The 20,688-nt window shown below is 37.9% G+C and overlaps 1 protein-coding gene across 2 annotated transcripts in view; it reads left to right on the top strand.

Annotated features, from left to right (window-relative positions):
• The window catches only part of ADAMTS6 (ADAM metallopeptidase with thrombospondin type 1 motif 6), a 316,340-nt gene that overhangs the window by 202,919 nt on the left and 92,733 nt on the right, over nt 1-20,688 (top strand). For both annotated transcript variants that reach the window (XM_036736575.1, XM_036736573.1), the window contains exon 11: nt 12,458-12,565. In XM_036736575.1, the coding sequence (XP_036592470.1) occupies nt 12,458-12,565 (108 nt within the window). The remainder of the gene's footprint in view (nt 1-12,457; nt 12,566-20,688) is intronic.

The following is a 20,688-nucleotide window of genomic DNA, read 5'->3' as shown; positions in this document are numbered from 1 at the left end:
CCTGCTAAAATTAAGCCTAGGTACAATGCTAGATTGTTGCCTTTACTTTGTTTCATTGAATAAATGAATTCATTTATGATTCATTCCTTCATTGAGTAAATGAATTCATTTTTGATTCATTCCTTCATTGAGTAAATGAATTCATTTTTGATTCATTCCTTCATTGAGTAAATAAATTCATTTTTGATTCATTGCTTCATTGAATAAATGAATGAATGAATGCATTCCTTTCTTCATTATAAGTAGTTCCTTCAATGCAATGCAAAATTAATCCTTAATGTATATGTAGCATTGGTCCAGCTTTCAGAAAAAAAATTATGTAATACACACGTAAATATCTCATTATAGTGTCTGTCTTATTAATATATCAAAGTAGTCAGTTTATAGTAAATGTTTATAATAAATGTTAAATTGTTTCATGTCCCTGAACCTCCTGTCCAATTACTTTGAATGAACACAATAAGGCATTTAGTGCTTCCCAGGAAGATTTCCTATTATATAGAAATTTTTCAGGTTTCTAGGGCTCAGAATCCCTTTTGGAACAAATATAGATCATAATTTAGGAGCCCATGTTGCAAAACTGGAGAGCTTTTTGAAGTTCTCACCTCATCACTTTGCAAATCTTAAAATGTTACATAAGGCTAGCTATAATTACTACTTTATTAGTAGAATTTTTTTTTTACCAGACTAATTCTCTGCTGTGAGATTTGCTTAGTGATAGAGGTAACGCTGACAGCAGCACTCTCTTAGTACAGGTTTGATGTTGGGATGAAATGAGGTACTTACAATTCATTGAACAGTAACAAAAGGAGGTTTACTTTTGCCGTAACAGCAAGGATATGCGACAGGGATTCAGTGGCACTGAGCTACTCTAGACATGGTCTCTTTCATCTCCATAATGGTAATTGGGACAGGATATGGTGAAAGATACAGTGATTCATGTGGGTTTCAGAAATCTACCAAGTCAGAGGGACTTTTGTGCCCTTAGGAGACCAAGAAGCTGGATCATGAAAACAGGGGCAAATAAGCTTCTGAGACCACTTTGTCTCCTTCTAGGGGAAACCAAACCCTGTTGCAAGAGGGAATGAGGAGAGATGGACCTAAGCCGTGTTGTGGGGAAATACTGGTAGATGTTAGACCTATCACATGCCACCCCTTGATGGTAAGATCCTGACATCTTCTAGAGGATCTTCTACATTTCAATAGTTAGGAGCTTTTACTGCTGAGGCCTTCTCACATGGGCAGTATCTGGGGAAGAGAAAGATAAAAAGCCACTACTACCACTACTACACTAACATGAAAAACAAAACAAAAATTTTAAATGAAGAAGAACGAAATTCAGAGATCTTGGGCTTTTTCCTCCCTCCTTTAGAATGACCAAGTCTCACGTTTCAACAATGTGGTCCAGGTGCGGATGATGCTGAATCTTTGCATTCCTAATGGGTCTCCAAATGCAAGGTGGTGACAATGAACAGTAGTAGCATTAGGAAAATCAAAGCCATAGCAAAGACATTTCTGGCATGGCCCAGGAATTCTTCATCATGCATCAGGGCCATCTGTAATAAAGTGGCTAAGAAGGCATAAGCCTCTTGCATTCTATACGTCCAGGGATCTAGGTTAGTACCGAGGCTCTCTCTGCATTGCCACTTAACTCTGTATTCCCTGCCCAACATGCCAATGCCTCCCTGCCTTCCTGAGACCCACATCGGGGGAATGATACAGAATCTTTGCCCCCTTAGAGGCTTCTCTAGATGGCCCTCCTCCTTTTCCCAGAGGTGCTAAATAAGCATTCTCTCTCACTGCCATTCAGAGATTCAGAAGTTAGCTAAGTGATCCATTAACAAAAAACATTTAATTAAAACTTGAAAGCTACAGTAAAAAACACCTAAGAATCAAATAGTAGAGGCTTACTCTGCCCTGCACACCCAAATGGGTACAACCCCTAACAGGTTCCAGGAGGAGTATAATCTAATTCCACCCAGATAATCCCTAATTCCTTTAGCATATCAGCAAAAGAAGAGCCTTTAGTGCTCCTGTTCCCAGTGGTTGAAAAAAAGCTTAGTGTTGTCTGCCTCCTGGAGATTTGTAAAAGCTTCTTAGGTGTAGTCTGGAATCTATTATAGCTGCTCTGCTTGGCTCCAGCAATGTTGGATTCATGCAAAGATTCATGGATTTGGGGAAACCATGACCATAACACTCCGTGTATCCCCCACCATCTCTCTGTCCACTCTTTTTATCTCAAGGAAGCTCAGGAGTATCCTAGGAATGGCTGGCCTATGAGACCATTCACCTTGCCAGTCTGCCTTCTGTCTCTTGCTTTCTCTTCTTTTCCTTATGTCTCTTCCTCTTTTCCTTGTCTTTTCCAAATTCCTGCTACTTAGTATGCAAACAGGCAAAAGGCCCATGGGACTCTGATCTCCTGGGGCCTCTTCCCATATACATTTCTCCTTCCTTGCCACTTTGGGTCTGAAGTTGTGCTGGAGAGCTCCTAGTTAGGGAAGAGGCAATGCCTGCTCTTATTACAAGAGTCTCTCATGCCCACTTGCTGCCATCCTTGTTAGAGCAATATATCGCTGGCTTTAACTTACTCATCAATTAAATAAGGATTAGATGGTCTCTTACAAAGAATACATCACATTTATTCTGGGATCTGAATAACAAGATCTTTTATTTAGGAGACCTCAGAGATTAAATATTATAGTGATACATATATGTGACTATAACCCAAGTCAGAGGCTGAAAAACTGATGTGAAAGTTGTAGGTCTAAAAATGCTAGCTGGGTGCATAGGAGGGAATGAGACAAAGGGAGGCAGTTCAGCAACTAAAAAAGGGAGATTCTGAGAGGTAACATAGTATAGTAGATAGAGAGCCAGATTTGATTTGGGAAGACCCGGATTCAAGTTCTACCTTTGATAAATACTGGATGTTTGACTCTGGATGGATTAGTTAACTTTTCACTGTTTCAGGTAACTCTCTAAAATTATGCCTGGTAGATGTTCATTGGTAGAAGGAGTTTGCTCACTGTGAAATTCCACATATAAATGAAATCATAGGTCTAGACCAGAGGTGACCCACAACAATCCAGAACCAGACTAAAATGTAATTGGGAAATATTTAAAAAAGTAAATAAAAATACAATGAAACAGATAATATTAGATTTTAAAACTAAGTCAATAATACAGCCTGCAGGTATGCTTGTGTATGGATTAGGAGCACACCTCTCTGTTTCAGTTTGTCACCACTGGTCTGGATGAAAAAAAGAGTTTCCTGGAAGAATTATCTTCAAAAACAAGAGGTAATTCTTAAAACTCCTACTCTCCCAGAATAATGAATGCAGAATGGTATTATAGTGGTAAGAACACAGTATTTGACATCAGAACACTTGATTTTCAATTACAGCTCTAAAACTCATTACCTGTATGACAAGTTGCTTTATCCAAGAAGAGTGGACTAAAATCTATTTTAGCTTTTACTACTAGAATCTGGCTTGGAATAGTCCTTCTAAAAGAGAACTTTGGAGAAGAAAGTGGCAAAATGACTAAAGTTTTGCAGATGGGATTTCTGAAAAGGAAGTTGGAAGGAGTTGAGTATGTTTAGCTTGTAAATTAGAATGTTGAGTGATAACTTTTTTAAAAAGCATAGAACTAAGGAATATTTGTTGTGCTGTGAATATTTTTATCAAATTGTTCTCCACTTGTACTAATGGCAAGTTAAGAAACAATAGTCTTAATTTGCAATTGGAAATGAAGATTACTGAATATTAGGATGATGATGGTGATGATGATGATGATAACGATAACGACAGGATGATGATGGCGATTATTATTGTGACTCAGTTATCTGGAAGGGCGGCAGCAACTCATGAGCCAGATTCCACTACTCATCAACGTGGAAGCTTTGATCAGCTCCATTTCTAACCTGGGCTGGTTTGCCCTTCTTTAGGCAGCCTGGTGGCTCCCCACTCTTGGGGTCTCACCATATTGGTTCTGGACTTAGTGTGGACATTCGATTGGCTTTAGCCCTACTGCAACTTAACTGCTGAGCTTAAGCAATCCACCAGCCTCATCCTCTGCTGTGGCGGTGATTGCCTTCTTGTGCCTCTGTGCCCGGCAAGATTACTAAATACTAGAAAAAAATTTTCAGGTTGGGAAGAATTCTTAAATACTGAAATGTTTTTAATGGCATGACTATAAAAATTGCTGTCCTTGATGATCTTTACCATAGAATAGTGTTCATTGATTTGGGTAGAGAGACAAGGCAGAGGTATTGATTGTCCTTTTACCAGAACTCCTTCATGTATAAAAACACATTCAGAAATTGTAGAATCAAGCCTGCCAGATATGAAATGATAGATGGATTTTTATTTGTTTTTCCTCTGTAACTAGATATGGTTTAGTTGAAACAGAAGCATCTTATATCTTCTATTGATAATGGATCCATAGTCCATTAACTGTTAAATGTCATTAGTGTTCTCAGTGTGGTCTTCAGATTTTTTCCCCCTGAGTTTGTGGCTTGGTTGGTGGTGTTATTGGTTTTTGTTTAATTTTTTTAAAAAGGAAACACTTCTATTTGTTTTCTTTGCTAGTGAGTAGTTATTAAAATGACCCAGGTTGAACTCTGGGTTAGGGCTCAGACTCTCTCTCCTTGCACAATAGGATTAAAATCTATTTAAGGCCCCTGGAGGATACATTATCCCTTTTCATCTGATAGTTACTAAACACCTGGAGTGGGGCCATCCGGTCACCGTGTGTTGGTTCTTGATTTTTGTTTTGTGTGATGAAATGGTAAGTAACCTTTCTAATCAGGACTATCCTCCTGACCTTTCCAGGGCCCTGTTCTCCTGGGTTTTCAGGCTGTTTTATTGGAGACAGCTGTTGAGGGATGTTACTGATAAGATAATAAGAGCAAAGGGAGCCTCGCAAATCCAGAATCCAGGACCCTGAATAGCATAAGGGTTGCCTTGGGGCAGATATCTTTGAGCACAATTATGACCTCTACCTTTAAAAAAAAACCAACAGTCTAGCAATAAAGAAGTCATTATATCCTCAGACACCCAATTTGGTTTCCGTCTTGATATAATAGTTATAAAAGTTGCTCTGGGCTTCTGATTTTACCAGGAAGGCGGAATTGCCTTTTTGTTTTCTTTGCTTTCATTGTTTATTTTCTTAATTTTCTTAATTTTAAAATGTAAACTTAATAACCACCCAAAAATTATAAAGTAAATGTACAGAAATAAAGAGTAAGATCTCACATGTACCTCTTTGCAGCTAAGAAAGGAAAATCAAATTAATTAAAACAACAAAAAACAAAAGGTTCATTTTCTTTCTTAATGCATATCTGTCCATGGAAAAAGAGAGTATGGGGAAAGCAAGTTAGAATTTTTTTAAGAACTCTGGCAGATACATTTTAATTTTGTCAGAACAATTTTCTGTGTCAAATGAAAACTTCTGCTGTTGGGATCAGAGGCCCTTGTTAGCATCTCAAAATCTATTGAAGATTTCTATTTTCTTTTTATTGTCTGTTTATAATTATAAGGTATGATGTCCATAAAATGTTGAGATGACTATACAAAATAAAAGGGTAATTACATCTAATTACTGCTAATACGTGCCAACATTGGCTCAAAGCCAGCAGTTTGGTGATCTGGAAGATGATATTCCACATTTAAATCAAATGAACATAAAAGAATTCCATAGATAGTGCTGATGAAGCATATTGGCTTTTGAAATCCAGACATGAGATATGAAATTAGGAAGCTTCATATATAATAGTCTTTCTTTAATGTTGGCTTTGGTGTGGCATCTGTGGTGTAATGAGAAAAAAACACCACTTACTTAGAATCAAGAGCCTTGGGTTCAGTCCAAACTCTTCCACTTATTAACCGTGTGACTTGTGGAAATCTAGTGTCACGGAAGTAACATTGGTTGGAAACCAATAGAATTGGATTCAAATTTTGGCTCTGCTACTCACTATCTGTATGACCTCTGACAAGTTAGTTCACCTCTTCTCCTTCTCTGGGAAGCTATATGATTGGTGAGGTCTCTTCGGGCTCTAAATATTATGAGCCTAAGTCACTTGCTATCTTTCAGACTTATACTATTATTACCTACCTCACAGGACTGGGTATATAAAATGAGACAGTGTCTTTAAAGCACTATATAAATACCTGGTGCTGTTATTATTATTGAGTAATTACATATTAATATTAATTATTGGATATTAAATATTGAATTCAAATAGTTGTAAGGGTTGGGGACTGGACCTGTGATTTCACTAAAATTGTGTTTGTCCTTTGTTCTCAAAGAGGACCATGACATCAGGGAAATGATGACATGACTTGCAGTTGACTTCGATTTGAGTAAGGGAGGGTTGTGCAAGGTCACCAGCCTCACTTTCTCCTCCAGAACCATCTGGGTCCAGTGGCCTGATATTCACCAGGATGATTAGAGATGGCCCAGGATGCATTGGGAGACCTTGACCCTTTTAGGCTAAGGCCTTTTCATGTACTTAGAGTGAGGTAATGCCCATTCAGTGAATAGACCTCTTTAAGAAGTAGTCAAGGAATAGCCCCTTTAATTAGAAAAAAAGAAAAAAAAATCAAGCTGGGAAGGAAGACTCTCAGGGTTGCTGTTCCAAAGAGATGTTCCTGAGATAAGGAAACTCCTTCCAACAATATAGGTTTGCACTTTCTCATTTATGTTCTTAAAGGTTCTTAGCCATTTTTGTGAGTGATTGGCCCCTTTGCCTGTCTGATGAAGCCTACAGACCTCTTCTCGGAATAATAACTTTAAAAACATTCATAATTAAGGGAAATGCTAAATTTCAGTTAGAGTTCAGTAAAAATAAAGATGTAATTTTTTTTTCGCCACCCAAGTTAGCAGATCCCACTGAAATCCATTCATAGAACCCTTGGGGAGGGGAACCCATGGATACTTGATTGAGGCACCCTGTCTTAGAGAGTTGCCTAGAACACACAGCCAGTATATATCCAAGGTGAGATTTAAGGCCAGATACTCTTGGCTCCTAGGCAAGCTGTCTACTTATTATGCTATTCTGCCTCTCATGGTTGTGAGATAAAAATTTTAGTGACAAGGTAATTCTTATTTGCATTCATCTTTTTCCAAGTCATAATCCTAATCTGGATTTAGAACCCTAGAGAGAGACCAAGGATGCTTAGAATATTATTTTATGCACAATTACCATAATTAAGCTGTCATCAATCATTTTTACCAGACTCATGACTTTTTGTTGGATTTTGTTTTTGTTCATGAGAATCTAGCCCAAAATGGAAAGAAGAAAACCAGCAGGCTTTCCCCCAAACAAACTTCCATTTTGTTTATTTATTCAAATGTTTTTTTTCACTTTGGAGCAATGCTAGGCACCAAATGGCGCATAAAACAGAGAAAAGCAAAGGCCTTTGAAACTGTGTAATTCTCACATACAAAGTTAGCTATTCGTCTTCTCTACTCACATAAATATAACTACTAGCAGAGTCAGGGATTGACTAACCCCATACCCCCGTGGCCACAATTTATCCTCACACCACCCATCCTATTCAGGTCATAAGTCACAGAGCTTCACTGGAAACATTGAAGAAAGATCATAGAGCTGGAAGAAAATTATTGTTTTACAGATAAAGAAACTGAGGCTGACAGAGAGCAGGTGACTTGCACTTCTGTAATTAGCAAATAGTAGAATCAGAACTAGAACTTACATCCTCTTGACTATTCTTTTTGTTGGGAGTTTTTTTAAGAGGCAGAAAAAAGAAACCCAAAAATGAGTGAGAAATGTACTAGCTATCTTTGAAGAGTAATTGTTTAGATTATAACTAATGATTGCTGATGTCATTACCTTAAAGATATTGGAAGGTGACCAAGATTTTAGTAGGTTCCTTCCTTCAGTTTCCTTCCTTCCGTTTCCTTCTTTCCTTCCTCCCTCCCTCCTTCCCTCTTTCCCTCCCTTCTTCCCTCCCTCCTTCACTTCCTCCCTCCCTTCTTCCTCCCTCCCTCCCTCTTTCCTTCCCGCCTTCCCTCTTTCCCTCCCTCCCTCCCTCCTTCCTTCCTCCCTTCCTTCCTCCTTCCTTCCTTTTTTCCTTCCTTCTTTCCTTCCAATATTACTTGCATCATATTTTTTTAAATTAATGAACTTTAAAAGTAAGATTGGCATTATACCTAACATCTTTAACATGGAAATTCAACATCTAAACAATACTGTGGTGGTTTCAGGATTATATGACTGAAAATGAGTTCTTTAACTTCATCAGAAAGCCTTTACTTTTATATTTGTGATGATTTGGTTGACCAAAGAAACCTAAAACCACATAGCCTTTCTTTCTTTTAACTGATGGCAAGTTACAAATGCATATAGTTGTTGTATATATTATCCACACTGACCAGTATTTTTGTGGTGTCTTACTTAATAGTTTTGAGGGAGTTCACTTTTTTATCATTGGTCTGGGTGGGGCGAGAGGAAGTGTTGTCCTTAGAGCCAGCCAGAAAGGTTCTATGGGAGACCAAGACTTGGGTTCTCTAGTTCAGTTTGGGACTATAGTAGCATCACTGCAGGTGCTATTATACTTTGTCATTCCTATTTGTTTTTCCATTTCCCAAGCTGAAGCGGGAAGAGGCAGACCCAACCTTTCCTCATAACACCGTCTTCAAATTAGAATTGATAACCTCTAAGCGGCCCAAGTGATGACTTGTTAGCAAGATCATAGCATCTGTATTAACAAGGGTGAGCCTCTGCTTTCAAAAATCACTTAATAAGGACTAGCTATGAGTCATTAGAATCTTCAGGCTTTTTTTCCATCACCAAATACATTTTTCTGGATATACTTGACATTGTGATGGATGTTCAACAGATCAAGTGGGCAGAATACTTAAAAGGCAGAGGCATCAAAATCTTAATCTAGGATCATATAACTAAAATTCTTAGGAATCTCAGAGGCCATCTCTAAGTGCAGCCCTTTCATTTTGCCAATGGGGAAACTGAGGCCCAGAGGAGTTAATTGCCTTGCCCAAGTTCAAACATGTAGGAAGCAGCAAAGACAAGTTTTAACCCCTGGTCCTCTACCTCTAGAGTCAGTGCTCTTTCTATTGTATGACACTGCTTCAGATTTTAATTTTGTTGTCATTGTAGTCATGTCTGACTTTTCGTGACCCCATTTGGGGCTTTCTTGGAAGAGATAACTGGAGTGGTTTGCCATTTCCTTTTCCAGTTCATTTCGTAGATAAGGAAACTGAGGCAAACAGGGTTAAACGACTTGTCCAGGGTCATATACCTAATAAGTGTCTGAGGCTGGGTTTGAACTCATAACACGAGTGTTCCTAATACCAAGGTTTAGAATTTTAGTTTTATTGAAGCATGGAAGCTCACTTGGGATACAAAGAAATTAAGGCAGGAGGACTCCCTGAGAAGATACCTTTCATCAGTTTCTTATAGCTCAACAAAGTCAAGAGAGGTTTGGGATTTTTTCAGGAATTTGGTTTTTTTTATTTTTTATTTTTTTGACAAATCAGTATTATGAAGCAAGGTATCCTTCAAAAAATCTTGTTTCTTTTTGTGAAGAAGCTCTTTTTCTCATTTCAAATGCAGATCCACCTTTTACTCAGAAATGTTCTTGGCTTAGTGTAATAAATTTAGAGCTGGTGGGACCTTAGAGGTCATCTAGTGCAGCCCCTTCTTATAACTGAGGGAACTGAGGTTCAGATAGGTTCACTGATTTGCTCATGTACACACAGTATAAAATTCAAGAGTTGAGCTCAGGACTTCTGACATTGAAACCAATATACTTTCAACTACATTGCCTTACCTTAGATATAGCAGTTATGTAAATACTTCATAATTATTAGTTCATTTTATCCTCACAACAACCCGGAGAGGGGGCTACTATTATTATCCCCATTTTTACAAATGAGGAAACAGAGGCAGATAGATTTACCCAGGATCACATGAATAATTAATGTCTCAGATCAAATTTGAACTCAGGACCTGGCCCAGCACTCTATGCTACATCACTTAGATGGCATCTTCATTTTGTCAAGGTGAAGAGACCAATCTTTAGCTTTACTTTAAAGTTCTGCAAATCCTTCTTAGTTCTGCATTTTTTATCCCAACAGATATTTTCTGCTATACAGACCTTCAGACCTCTACTTATAAACAGTTTTTTAAAAAAAAAATAGCACTTAATGCTCTAGTAAAAGATACTTTAGTCTGCCAAGAATTAGCAGGGTCAGAAGGGCTTGATAACTTTTTCAATTAGAAGTGCATTTTTCAAGGTCCATCTTTATACAGAGCATCTCCTGGACCTTGCTGATTGTTTTTTTGGAGTTCTTTTGGAGAACGGTTTCTTTACTGGAGGGCTTTCAGGGACAGGGCTTTTACTACTTTGTGTGTACATCTGAGCCTGAGGCCCTACTAGGTGTACTGGCCTTGTTCAAGTCTCCATTTTCTACCATCTTTATTTCTTCAAGATGCTTAGATATGTGATCAGGGCCATGTGTCTCTCAATTTAGCAAAATCCATTTCTTTTTTGGCCAGGTGATGACAGCTCCAGGACCTTTGTGGCCATTTTCATTAACGTATTTTTCTGCTTCTTGCTTCTCCTGGAGCTACTTTCTGACTCCTAGGGCCTGATTTGAATAATTTGGCCCTGCTTCTGTATGGATATGAAATTATCATTATGCCTTCCCATTCCAGAGCACTCTTTCATATAAAAAAACTGAGTTACAAAGTGGTATAAATAAATATTCTTCTAAATCAGAAGCTGAGGCTATGAGAAAAAGTGAAATATTTAACATCCTGTAATTTGAGGATGGTAAGGTGTTAAAACTAAATTTCTGAATATTTTGGTGGAATACAAGGAAATTTTCCTTTTTAAAAAATGTGAACTCTCTCCATTTTAGAATAAAGGGAAATCATCTGATCACCTCATTGTTATTCTAAGGTTAATCTAGAAGCCATCTTGACTTAGTCTCTTAGTATATTTATGGACCCTGTGATATCTTTATAGCAAGAACCCATCACATTTTTCAGTGGCAAGGTTAAAACTAAGGGGATATGGGGCCAAAGGCAAGTTACAATCCACCTGACATTTTTATGCAGATAAAATCTAGTTAGAATGAATGTCAAGGACAGCCTTGATTAAGAAAACCTAGACTGCAGACATCAGAAACTTGCAAGTCAAGTCAGTAGATAGGAGTATCAGTTAGGAAGTATCAAAAAGGATGAAAAGAAATCTAAGGGACAGTAAGAGGGAAAGGGGAAAAGGCTAATTAGTGTTAATGAAAATTATATTTTAGCCAACTGTTAATCAAAAACTACTAGTTAGCTCCTTTACTCTTCCCTTTTTTCTTCCCCCTCTAAATAGAGTCTAGAGTAATTGCTCTAATTTGCTGCATCATAGAAATGCTCTGCTAAAAGGGAAATTCAATGAATGACCTTGTTATATTTGTATTATACTTCATAAATTTTACAAATTTTGTTCATGCAAAATTCATAAAAAAGTTTTTCTGATAGTTTAAAGCAAAAATGCAGATTTAAGTTCAACAATGAAAATATAGCTTTCAATTAAAATTTACTTATTAAATGTGAGTGATTTAGATACATAATTTAGATAAGATAGGTTGATATCCTCTTATAGTTTATGGTTTAATAAGCATTAAATGTTAAACTGGTTACATATCTTTGCATTAGCAAAGTAACACAACAAAATATTATATGACAAAACCATTACATTGTAATACCATATTGTGGTTGACTGTATTAACATAGATGTTTTAAAAAGTAGAAATGGTGATGAAATAGGGGTACAAACCCCATAATTATTTGCATAAACAAAAACAACCCTTGAAAATATTAATATCTTCCTCAATGTCTAGGGTTTATCCTTCCTTTCATTCAATTTACTTAGCAATACCTTGAAGCAGCATATTTTAGAATGTGAGGGATTAATATAGTGTGAACAAAATGAAATATTTTACATTTCCTATTTCAGAAGTGCTGTAAATTTTTGATGCTGAGGGTAATGAGAGTCATGAGAAGTCATAATAAAGAGGAAGAGACAGCTCCAAAAAATACCTAAGAGATGTCAGTCACAGTGATGGCACAGAAAAGGAGCCCTTACTTCTCAGACTGTGTCCATGCATTGGTGGAAGACCCATTCGGGCAAACTCTAATCAATACTGCCACATTCTCTTCAGGATGTTCTTAGACTTGTTTTGTCTTTGAAATGACTCCAAAATATTTTCCAATTTTGTAGCTTCCTTTAAATTCACACATTAAAAGCCTGCCTGTTCCATGTGTGTGTGTGTGTGTGCATGTGTGTGTGTGTGTGTGTGTGTGTGTGTGTGTTTTCCAGAACAAATTTAAATTTGTCTGTGCCTGTGTTTAATGTGGAGGACTGGAAACAATTTTAGTCTGTAATTCTGATCAACTTGCTTTTGCCTTCTTTCCTAGGAAGTGTGTAGAGAGCTCTGGTGTCTCAGCAAAAGTAATCGCTGTGTTACCAACAGTATTCCGGCTGCAGAAGGGACACTGTGCCAAACTGGGAGCATTGAAAAAGGGGTAAGCCAAATGACTGCCTCTTATACCAAGGGTGTGAATTAGAAGCAAAAGGTAAAGTTCTTGAGTGCAGACCATGAATCCATTAAGAAGCAATGTTCACTGATTATCATTGTTAATAATACTACATTATCATTATTATTATTTCGCAAAAATTCATTTGTTCCTGATTCTTGCCAGTTTATATGTGGGTCATATTTTGGTACCTTTTTTTTAAAGAATCATTTGTACAATTGATGCAATTATTTGTTTCCATTTCCCTTTAAATATATAGCTGTCTGAAAGCATGAATGTGAATTATGTCTATTTAAAAAAGAATAATCTTTAGAATTATTTAGTAATGTAATTTCTAATTTTTTACTTTAAAAATTCCAGGAAATTTATGTTACCAGAAAGAGGTTTTTATAATAGCTGCAGTTTTGGAAGCTGCAAGGTACCTAGGCATGGGATCTGAAATTACTTTAGTTCTTTGTGTCCATTTTCAAAGGATTGGTTTACACTGATGAGCAATAGCTTATCCTTCCTGCTTACTGTGGGAATTGCTGCCTTTGTAAATGCTGCATCCCTATAGCCATCTCTAGAATTTACTGCTGTAGACTAAATTTATATGAACAATGACTACTGTCATCTGTTCTCAGTTCTGACTCCTGCCATGTTTGCTGGGCTGGTTTCAACAAAGATTACACTGCATTTCAACTTACTGTCTGATGTTAAAATAGAGAGAATGAAAGCTTTTGGGCAGCTGTCACAGTTTATTAATCCTTGCTGACGGCTTCATTCAGGACCCATGACCTAGTACCATGTTGATGGCTTTTCCATGCTGAGTTTGGAAATGTTGGTAAACTATGCTAAATACATGAATTGATGGGGTCATTTTTTAAAGGATAAAAGATCCTTTTTTTGAGAACTTGTAGTTAGCCAATAAAAATATGGAGACCTTCTTATGCTACCAAAAATTCATAGTTTTTTTTCCACTGGAGTACTAGAAAATATTAGGAACCTCACTCTTAAAACAACAGTCTAGGTTTATTTTGGATCTAGCAACCCTTGTCAACGACAAGTAGCAATTTACATCAATCTGTAGTTAGGAGAATTGTACAACCATAAGGATGAAAAGTTACGGCAAGAAGCTGTAGGAACAGCTTCATTTACCATCAGTTGTTAATTACTTACCTTCATAGTTTCTAGTAGACTATATATGTCAACACCTCTAAGGCCTTCATTAGACCTGCTAGCTCCTTATGCTTTGGATTTAAATGATCAATTTCTCCAAGTACTTTCTAGAGAAATGAGTAACCATTAGTGGCCATGCAACTCAGCACTCATCATGGGTTTAAAACATAATGGCATCATCTCTATTTTATGCTTTATCATTAGTAGCAATGACAGGACATTGTGTGTGTATGTGAGTGTGTGTGTATGTGTGTGTGTATGTGTGTGTGTGTGTGCGCACGTGCATATAAAACAGAGGGTGTGGTATAGTTGTAGAGCCCACATATTTCAGTCAGCAGGCATTTATTAAGTACCTACTATGTGGCAGGCACTGTGTTAAGTAATAAGGATACAAAGAAAGGCAAAAACAATCTCTGTCTTTAAGAAGCCTACATTTTAATGGAAATATATAAATAAATAGGTGCATACAAGATGCATGCTCCAAGATAGAAGGCAGGGACTCATAGAAGGGAAGGTTCTAGCAGCTGCAGGGACCAAGAAGACTCTTGCAGAAAGTGGGATTTGAAACTGAATTTTGCAGGAAGTCAGTTAAACAAAGAGTCAGAGGTGGGGAGGGAGAGCATTTGAGGCTTGAGGGGCAAACGTTTGCTTTCATTGTAAAGGCAAAGTAATAAGAGATAAAGCAAACAGCAAATAGGCTGCTGTGTCTAGCTTATAGAATTTGTGGAAGGGAGCAAAGTATAAGAAGACTGGAGAAGTAAGAAGAGGCCAGGTTGGGAAGAGTTTTAAATGCCAAACAGAGGTTTATTTGTGAGGATCAAGACAAGTTAACAAGGATCCGTTAAGCTCCTCATATATATCAAATAGAATTCCAATTGCTAGGGAGACAAAGAAAGGGGATAAGATAGCAGTCCGTCCCCTCAAGGAGGTTTCCATTTCAAATAGGGGAGAAACCTAAATCTGGAGGGAATAGGGAGCTACTAGAAATATAGAAATATAGAAAATATAGAAATATAGAAAAGTGCCTGCCTCCTATGAGCCTTACACGTAGTAGGTGCTCAATAAATTGTTCATGGAAGGAATTTTAAATCTGTTTAGGTTAGCTGGTAGAGAGAAGGGTAATAATTGCCATGGAGTAAGAATGGGATGTAAATCTCAGGGGAAAAAGGGAACATGAGGTAGGACATTAGTAATAAATTTGATTTCTAAAAGTTCTGATTCTCATTATAGGTAACTGTATTAGAGGGTTCTCACCAACAGGCCATTTACAGTCACAGCATGACAGTATGATAAAAGCAATGTCAAAGAGATCTTCTATAAAACAAATCTAGAAGGTTCTAGCAGAGAGATTAAGGGAAAGAAAGAGTTAGAGATGGAACTAGCAAAAGTCTTAATAAAAATACCCCTGGAAGGAAAAAGGAAGGAGCTGTAGAAGGTGGAGGGCTGCTAGGTGGTGCAGTGGACCTGGAGTCGGGAAGCCTTCTCTTCCTGAGTTCAAATCTGGCTTCAGACACTTACTAAGCTGTGCGACCAAGTCACTTAATCCTGTTTGCCTCAGTTTCCTTATCTGTAAAATGAGCCAGAGAAGGAAATGGCAAATCACTTTAGTATCTTTGCCAAGAAAACCTCAAAAGGGGTCATGAAGAGTCAGGTGAGACTGAAAAACAACTAAACAACTAGAAGGTGGTCCTCAATATGTTGCTTTCAGGGGCTTTTAGGATTTTTAAGTCTTCCAAAGAACTTCCAAGCTGCACGTAGCTAGACCATAACACCAAACAGAAACTTGAGGGCTATTCAGACAGCATATTGCTGTATCCTTACTAATTGCATTTATCATCTGAGAGGCAGCTAGGTGGTACAGTGGATAGAGCTCTGGACCAAGAGTCAGGGAGACTTGAGCTCATCTGGCCTCAGACATTCACTAGCTGTATGCCTCTGAGCTAGTCATTGTACCTCTGCTTCTGGTTCCTCTTCTGTACAATGGGGATTACAATAGCACCTATCTCCGAGGGTTGTTAGGAGGATAAAAGATAAAATGAGATAATTTTTGTAAAGTGCTTTGTAAACCTGAAAGTACTACATATAAATGCTAGTTATCATTATCTTTTGTGTGGATTGCTGTTTTGTAATGTCTTCATTCAAGTATTTTTCTTCTTGAAAATTGCCTACTGCTGCCAGAGACAGAGGTTTCTCAGTATGTATCGATTTGGGGATATCAAATCCAACCAGGATTAAAAGTTTTTGCTTTAGTTGGAACCACCACAGGCAGAAATAACTCTGTGTCAATTTGGTGACTCCTTAGAAATACAGACTAAGAAATAGTTAGCATTTATGTCAACGTGTTTCTCTGACTTTGCTTTTAAATTTCAGGGTATACAATTCACAGAGTGAAAAGGAAATTTTATGTCCTCATGTAATGTGTGATATAAAACTGTGAGTGAAATGGAGCAAGTATTAGAGATAATGTTCCGGGGGCAGCTAGGTGGTGCAGTGAGTGGAGCACTGGCCCTGGAGTCAGGAGGACCTGAGTTCAAATTTGACCTCAGACACTTGACACATGTACTAGCTGTGTGACCTTGGGCAAGTCACTTAACCCCAATTGCCCTGCCAAAAACAAAAAATAAAAAAGAGATGATACTCTGATGCAAGGAGTATGCTGGTAAATATTTAACAACCAGCTCTCTGGGAGGAAAACCGTGCAGGACATATTTTAAAGCATAACCTGCATTATTAACTTTTTCTCCATCACTTTCTTAAATCTAGACAATCAACAAAACAATAAATGGAGCCCTGATTTGTAGTTCGCTGATTTCTAAGGTATAAATACTATGGTGAAAATTGAACAACTCATTCTAGCAAGCCTGTACAATCTGTCTCCAGCACACTCGTGCCTATATTCCCTGTTGTAGAGCATCAAGCAAATAGTTCTTATTTTCACAGGGGGGTATTCACATGGATTCAAGACTGGATTTATATCATAGATCAGACTATGTGATGTTGGGCACCCGAGTTGATCTTTCTGTACTTAATAGCCCGTTTTGAAAAGTGGGGGAAATATTACTTTTATTTGAAACTAATTTTTGTTGATAGTCGGTATGATTTATCTCGCAAAATTATTTCCATAGACCAAATATTTCCATAGTCTGAGGTCTTCTAATGAACCTAGAACTAAAAATAAAGGACTTCTGAAAGTTCAGAGTACCAACATCCAAGTACCGTGTCTAAGAAACATGAGTGGAACTCTCACAGCCTCTGATCCTAGCCCCCTGAGTTACAAAACAATCCTCATCAGACAGAACTTGAAAGAACTTATAGCCTGTCTAGCCAACAGGATAAAACTAAAGCTGCTCGTAGTTCAGAATAAATCTTTACTTTAAAAAAAAAGTGGGAGAAATATTACTGGAGTGATAGCACAGACGCATCCAGAGGGTTGGATGGACGATGATCTCGTCAAGCTCTGGCTGCAAAAGATATGGGATGTATGCCCGGGGGCGCAGTTCCACAAATGTTCCATGCAAGTATGGGATCTGTTCCATGCACATTTAACAGATGGAGTAAGAAATATGGCCAAAAAATTAAAAACTGATCTTTGCGTGAGTCCTGGGGGGTCTGACATCGCTATTACAGCCATTGGAAGGCTGCCTGAACAAGCCATTCAAGGATCGAATAAGAACCATATGGTCTGAATGGAGATGCTCAGGGACAGTAGCATTAACAAAAGGAGGAAATTTGATGAGTCCAGACAGTGCACTTGGTACTATGTGTCCACGGGTCAGAAACTCCTGAGAATCAATCAGCATAACTTGCAGCCAAAGAACTTTCTTCAGATGTGGTAATAGTCAGAGCTCTTTGGCTTGGAACCAGCACTGTACCAATATCTGAGGAAGGAGGATGAAATAGGGCACAGAGGTGGGGATTGCAAAGATTAGGGTGGTAGGGTTGGCATTAGTGCTGAGAGAAATATGGAAGACGGTCAGGAGCCACTCCTTGCCAGCCCTGATGGTGACCACAAAGGAGGTTCCAAATACCTAATCTGTTGCCTTAAACTTGATGATGACAGTAGAGCCTGTGATAGAAGAAAAAATTTAGTAAAAATGAGGTTTGCATATAAATCACCTAGATTCCTCCTATCTTGTTTGTTCTATGAAATAGAACTGTGTCAGTGAAAATTGGCTTAGAATTGGGATCTCAGATACCTATCTAAGGCATTGGATAAGTGATACAGCTCATGTACATCTTCAGTTCTTAATTCACTTTAGGATAGGATGCAGTACCCTTTGACTGGGCCCAGAACTATTAAGGGCAGGAAGTGGAGAATAACTCTTCCAATTATCCTAGAAGCAGTGATGCTGAGGGAAGACATGTTCTGATTCAGAACCTGATCCAGGATGTTAGTGTTCTGTGTCCCTGCACCTGCAAAGCAGACCATTATTTACATCCCAGCTGAAAGATAGTCCTTCTGAACAGCACAGTGTGCTCCCTCCAACCCAGGGCTGTTCTGACTCAGGAAGAATGCTCTGTATTGAATCACCAATACCATTTCCTTTAGAAACCTGGAATTTCCTTAGAGGTCTCTCCTTCCAGATGCTGGCTGGACCCAGTTCTAGCTGTCACACAAGTTATCCCAAAAAATTACATCCCCAAAATGGCCTAGCTGCAGAGGGGGAAACAAATTAATCTTACATCTCTGTTCACCTCATAATTCCCTTGTGTGGATTCCTGGTTTATTTTTTTTAATGTTTCATTATTTGATTTATATTTTATCATTGTTGGAACCCATCACCCGATGCCTTCAAGTTAAGGACTCTAAGTCCTTATTAGTCCTATTAGTAGCTTATGAACAGCTGTGGCCTTGTAGTAGTAGTAAGCCATATTGTTCAGAAAATAATAGTGTTTCTTGAAAATACTTTAAAATCTTCTTAGGAAAACATCACGTTTGTAGATTAGTTTCATTGTGCAATTAAAAAAAACATTCAGATATTGGGGTTAAGATGAGAAAAGAGAAATGACAAATACATCTATGATATTTATTTGTCTACTTTGGACATATGCAATTCTATACTTCAGACAGGTAGGGTGGTACAGTAGGAGGAGCACTCTATCTACAATCAGAGGAATTGAGTCCGAATGCCAGGCCCTTCACTTCCTCCCTGGTGACCTTGGACAAATCGCTTAATTTCTCAGGGACTTTTCTTCCCGTCTATGAAATGAGGGGTGTGGACTAGATGAACTTGAAAGTCTCTTATAGCCCTAAACCTAGCAACTTGTGACCTTTTCTGAAACTGGTCCTACACACCCAAATCTAATAGAAGGAAGGCTCAGTTTCCCATCTGATCTCAGTGAGCATTTCAGGGATTAGACCTTAGATTTCATTGGTATAGGGAACTCTCAGGAGAGGGAATTCTCTCTGTCAATTCATGCTGGCACCTAGCTGTAACTCACACTGTTAGAAAATTGCTCAGAGCACTCAAAAGTAACTCATCCAGGGTCATGCAATTATTATGTGAACACTTCAGGTATTTAGAGATGGATAGACAGACAGACAAGTAGTCTGCTTTTCCATGAATTAACCTAGCTAACTGCTATTTAGAATAGTAATCCTACATGCAACATAGAATTAGAAAAAGTCACCTTTGGCATCATAGTACAGCCTTTGAGACTACCACATCAGCATTTGGCTTTGGCTTAACTATTACTTTACTACACTCTCCCCCTGCCTCCACCACCACCTCCGATCCTATTGGACTTAAGGGATTAAAATTAACCCTCAGTTTATAGATAGGGAAACCAAAGCCAGGAAATGAAGTGACTTCTGTTGGGTCAGAAGTAATCAGGTTTAAAGCTGAGATTAGAATTTAAACATTCCTAGTTGCTAGTCTCATATATACTTAGACTGTCAAGCCTGACCCTGCTCTCTGTAACAACTAGCTGACAGGAAGATTCTTTTATTGTTATGGCTTGTTAGCTCTTTACTCATAAATCTACATTACTTAACTTGCTGACATAATTACATACTGTGTCATATTTCCAGGGAATTGATAAAATGAATAGCATGAATTTATGCGGTGAAAAGGCTTCTAGGAAACCATTCGCAAGATCTATGTAATAATGACATTCTAAGTAATATATTATAACCTAAACAGTGAATTTATCGCATACCAAAAATCTAGTTTCTATAGGAAACAAGGCTTGTCTGTGATTATTTGCCTTGGCCTATACCTTGTGCCTATTTTTTGGTAGACAGGAATAGCACATCCCTCATTCTTGGAGGACTTTCTTTTCTTTATCCCATGAAAAGAGGGAAAAATTACATTTAATGAATGAAAGTTTCTCTTGGTGAATTTATTCTATATTATCTAATCCTTGGTCTGAAATAGCATTTAGATAGGTAGGTGGTGCTAAATCTTTCTCTTCATTAGAATTCATCACTACCACCACCACCACCACCATCATTCCAATTTATCTGCTAAAAATCCATCAACTGAAGTAGCAATTTTCAAAGTTTTTGGGATAATCTAGTCCAATTGGTGTAAAGAAAATCCTTTCTTATATTTAGGCAAAGTCTCACCGGCTTTATTTTTTAACCTTTCTTCTTGTATAATCCTCTGTAGATATAAGTATTTGGCACAATCCTCTTCAGAACCTTTCCTTTATAGTACTTGAAGATAGTAATGATCACCTCAGCCTCTTCTTCTCTTGGCCGACCCTACCTTACTAACTCAGAGTTATCCATGGTCAGGCTTATGTGCCAGGTTTTTTGGTCATTTATTTCTCAAGTGTACCACCTTGCCTTTTTTCTTTTGACTTTCATTTGGTTTTCGTAGCACTAGGATAAATATTTTTCTTTTTAAAGTAAGATCTTAAAAATCTAAATAATCTGATGTCCTTGGATTTGCTGTTGGGGCAGGAATGGTAAGATACTACCTTTGCATAGCCTTTTGTTTCTTTAGCTC

The sequence above is a fragment of the Trichosurus vulpecula genome, chromosome 1 (genome assembly GCF_011100635.1).
Source record: "Trichosurus vulpecula isolate mTriVul1 chromosome 1, mTriVul1.pri, whole genome shotgun sequence".
Lineage (NCBI taxonomy): Eukaryota > Metazoa > Chordata > Mammalia > Diprotodontia > Phalangeridae > Trichosurus > Trichosurus vulpecula.
This window is presented reverse-complemented; position numbering and strand designations above follow the sequence as displayed.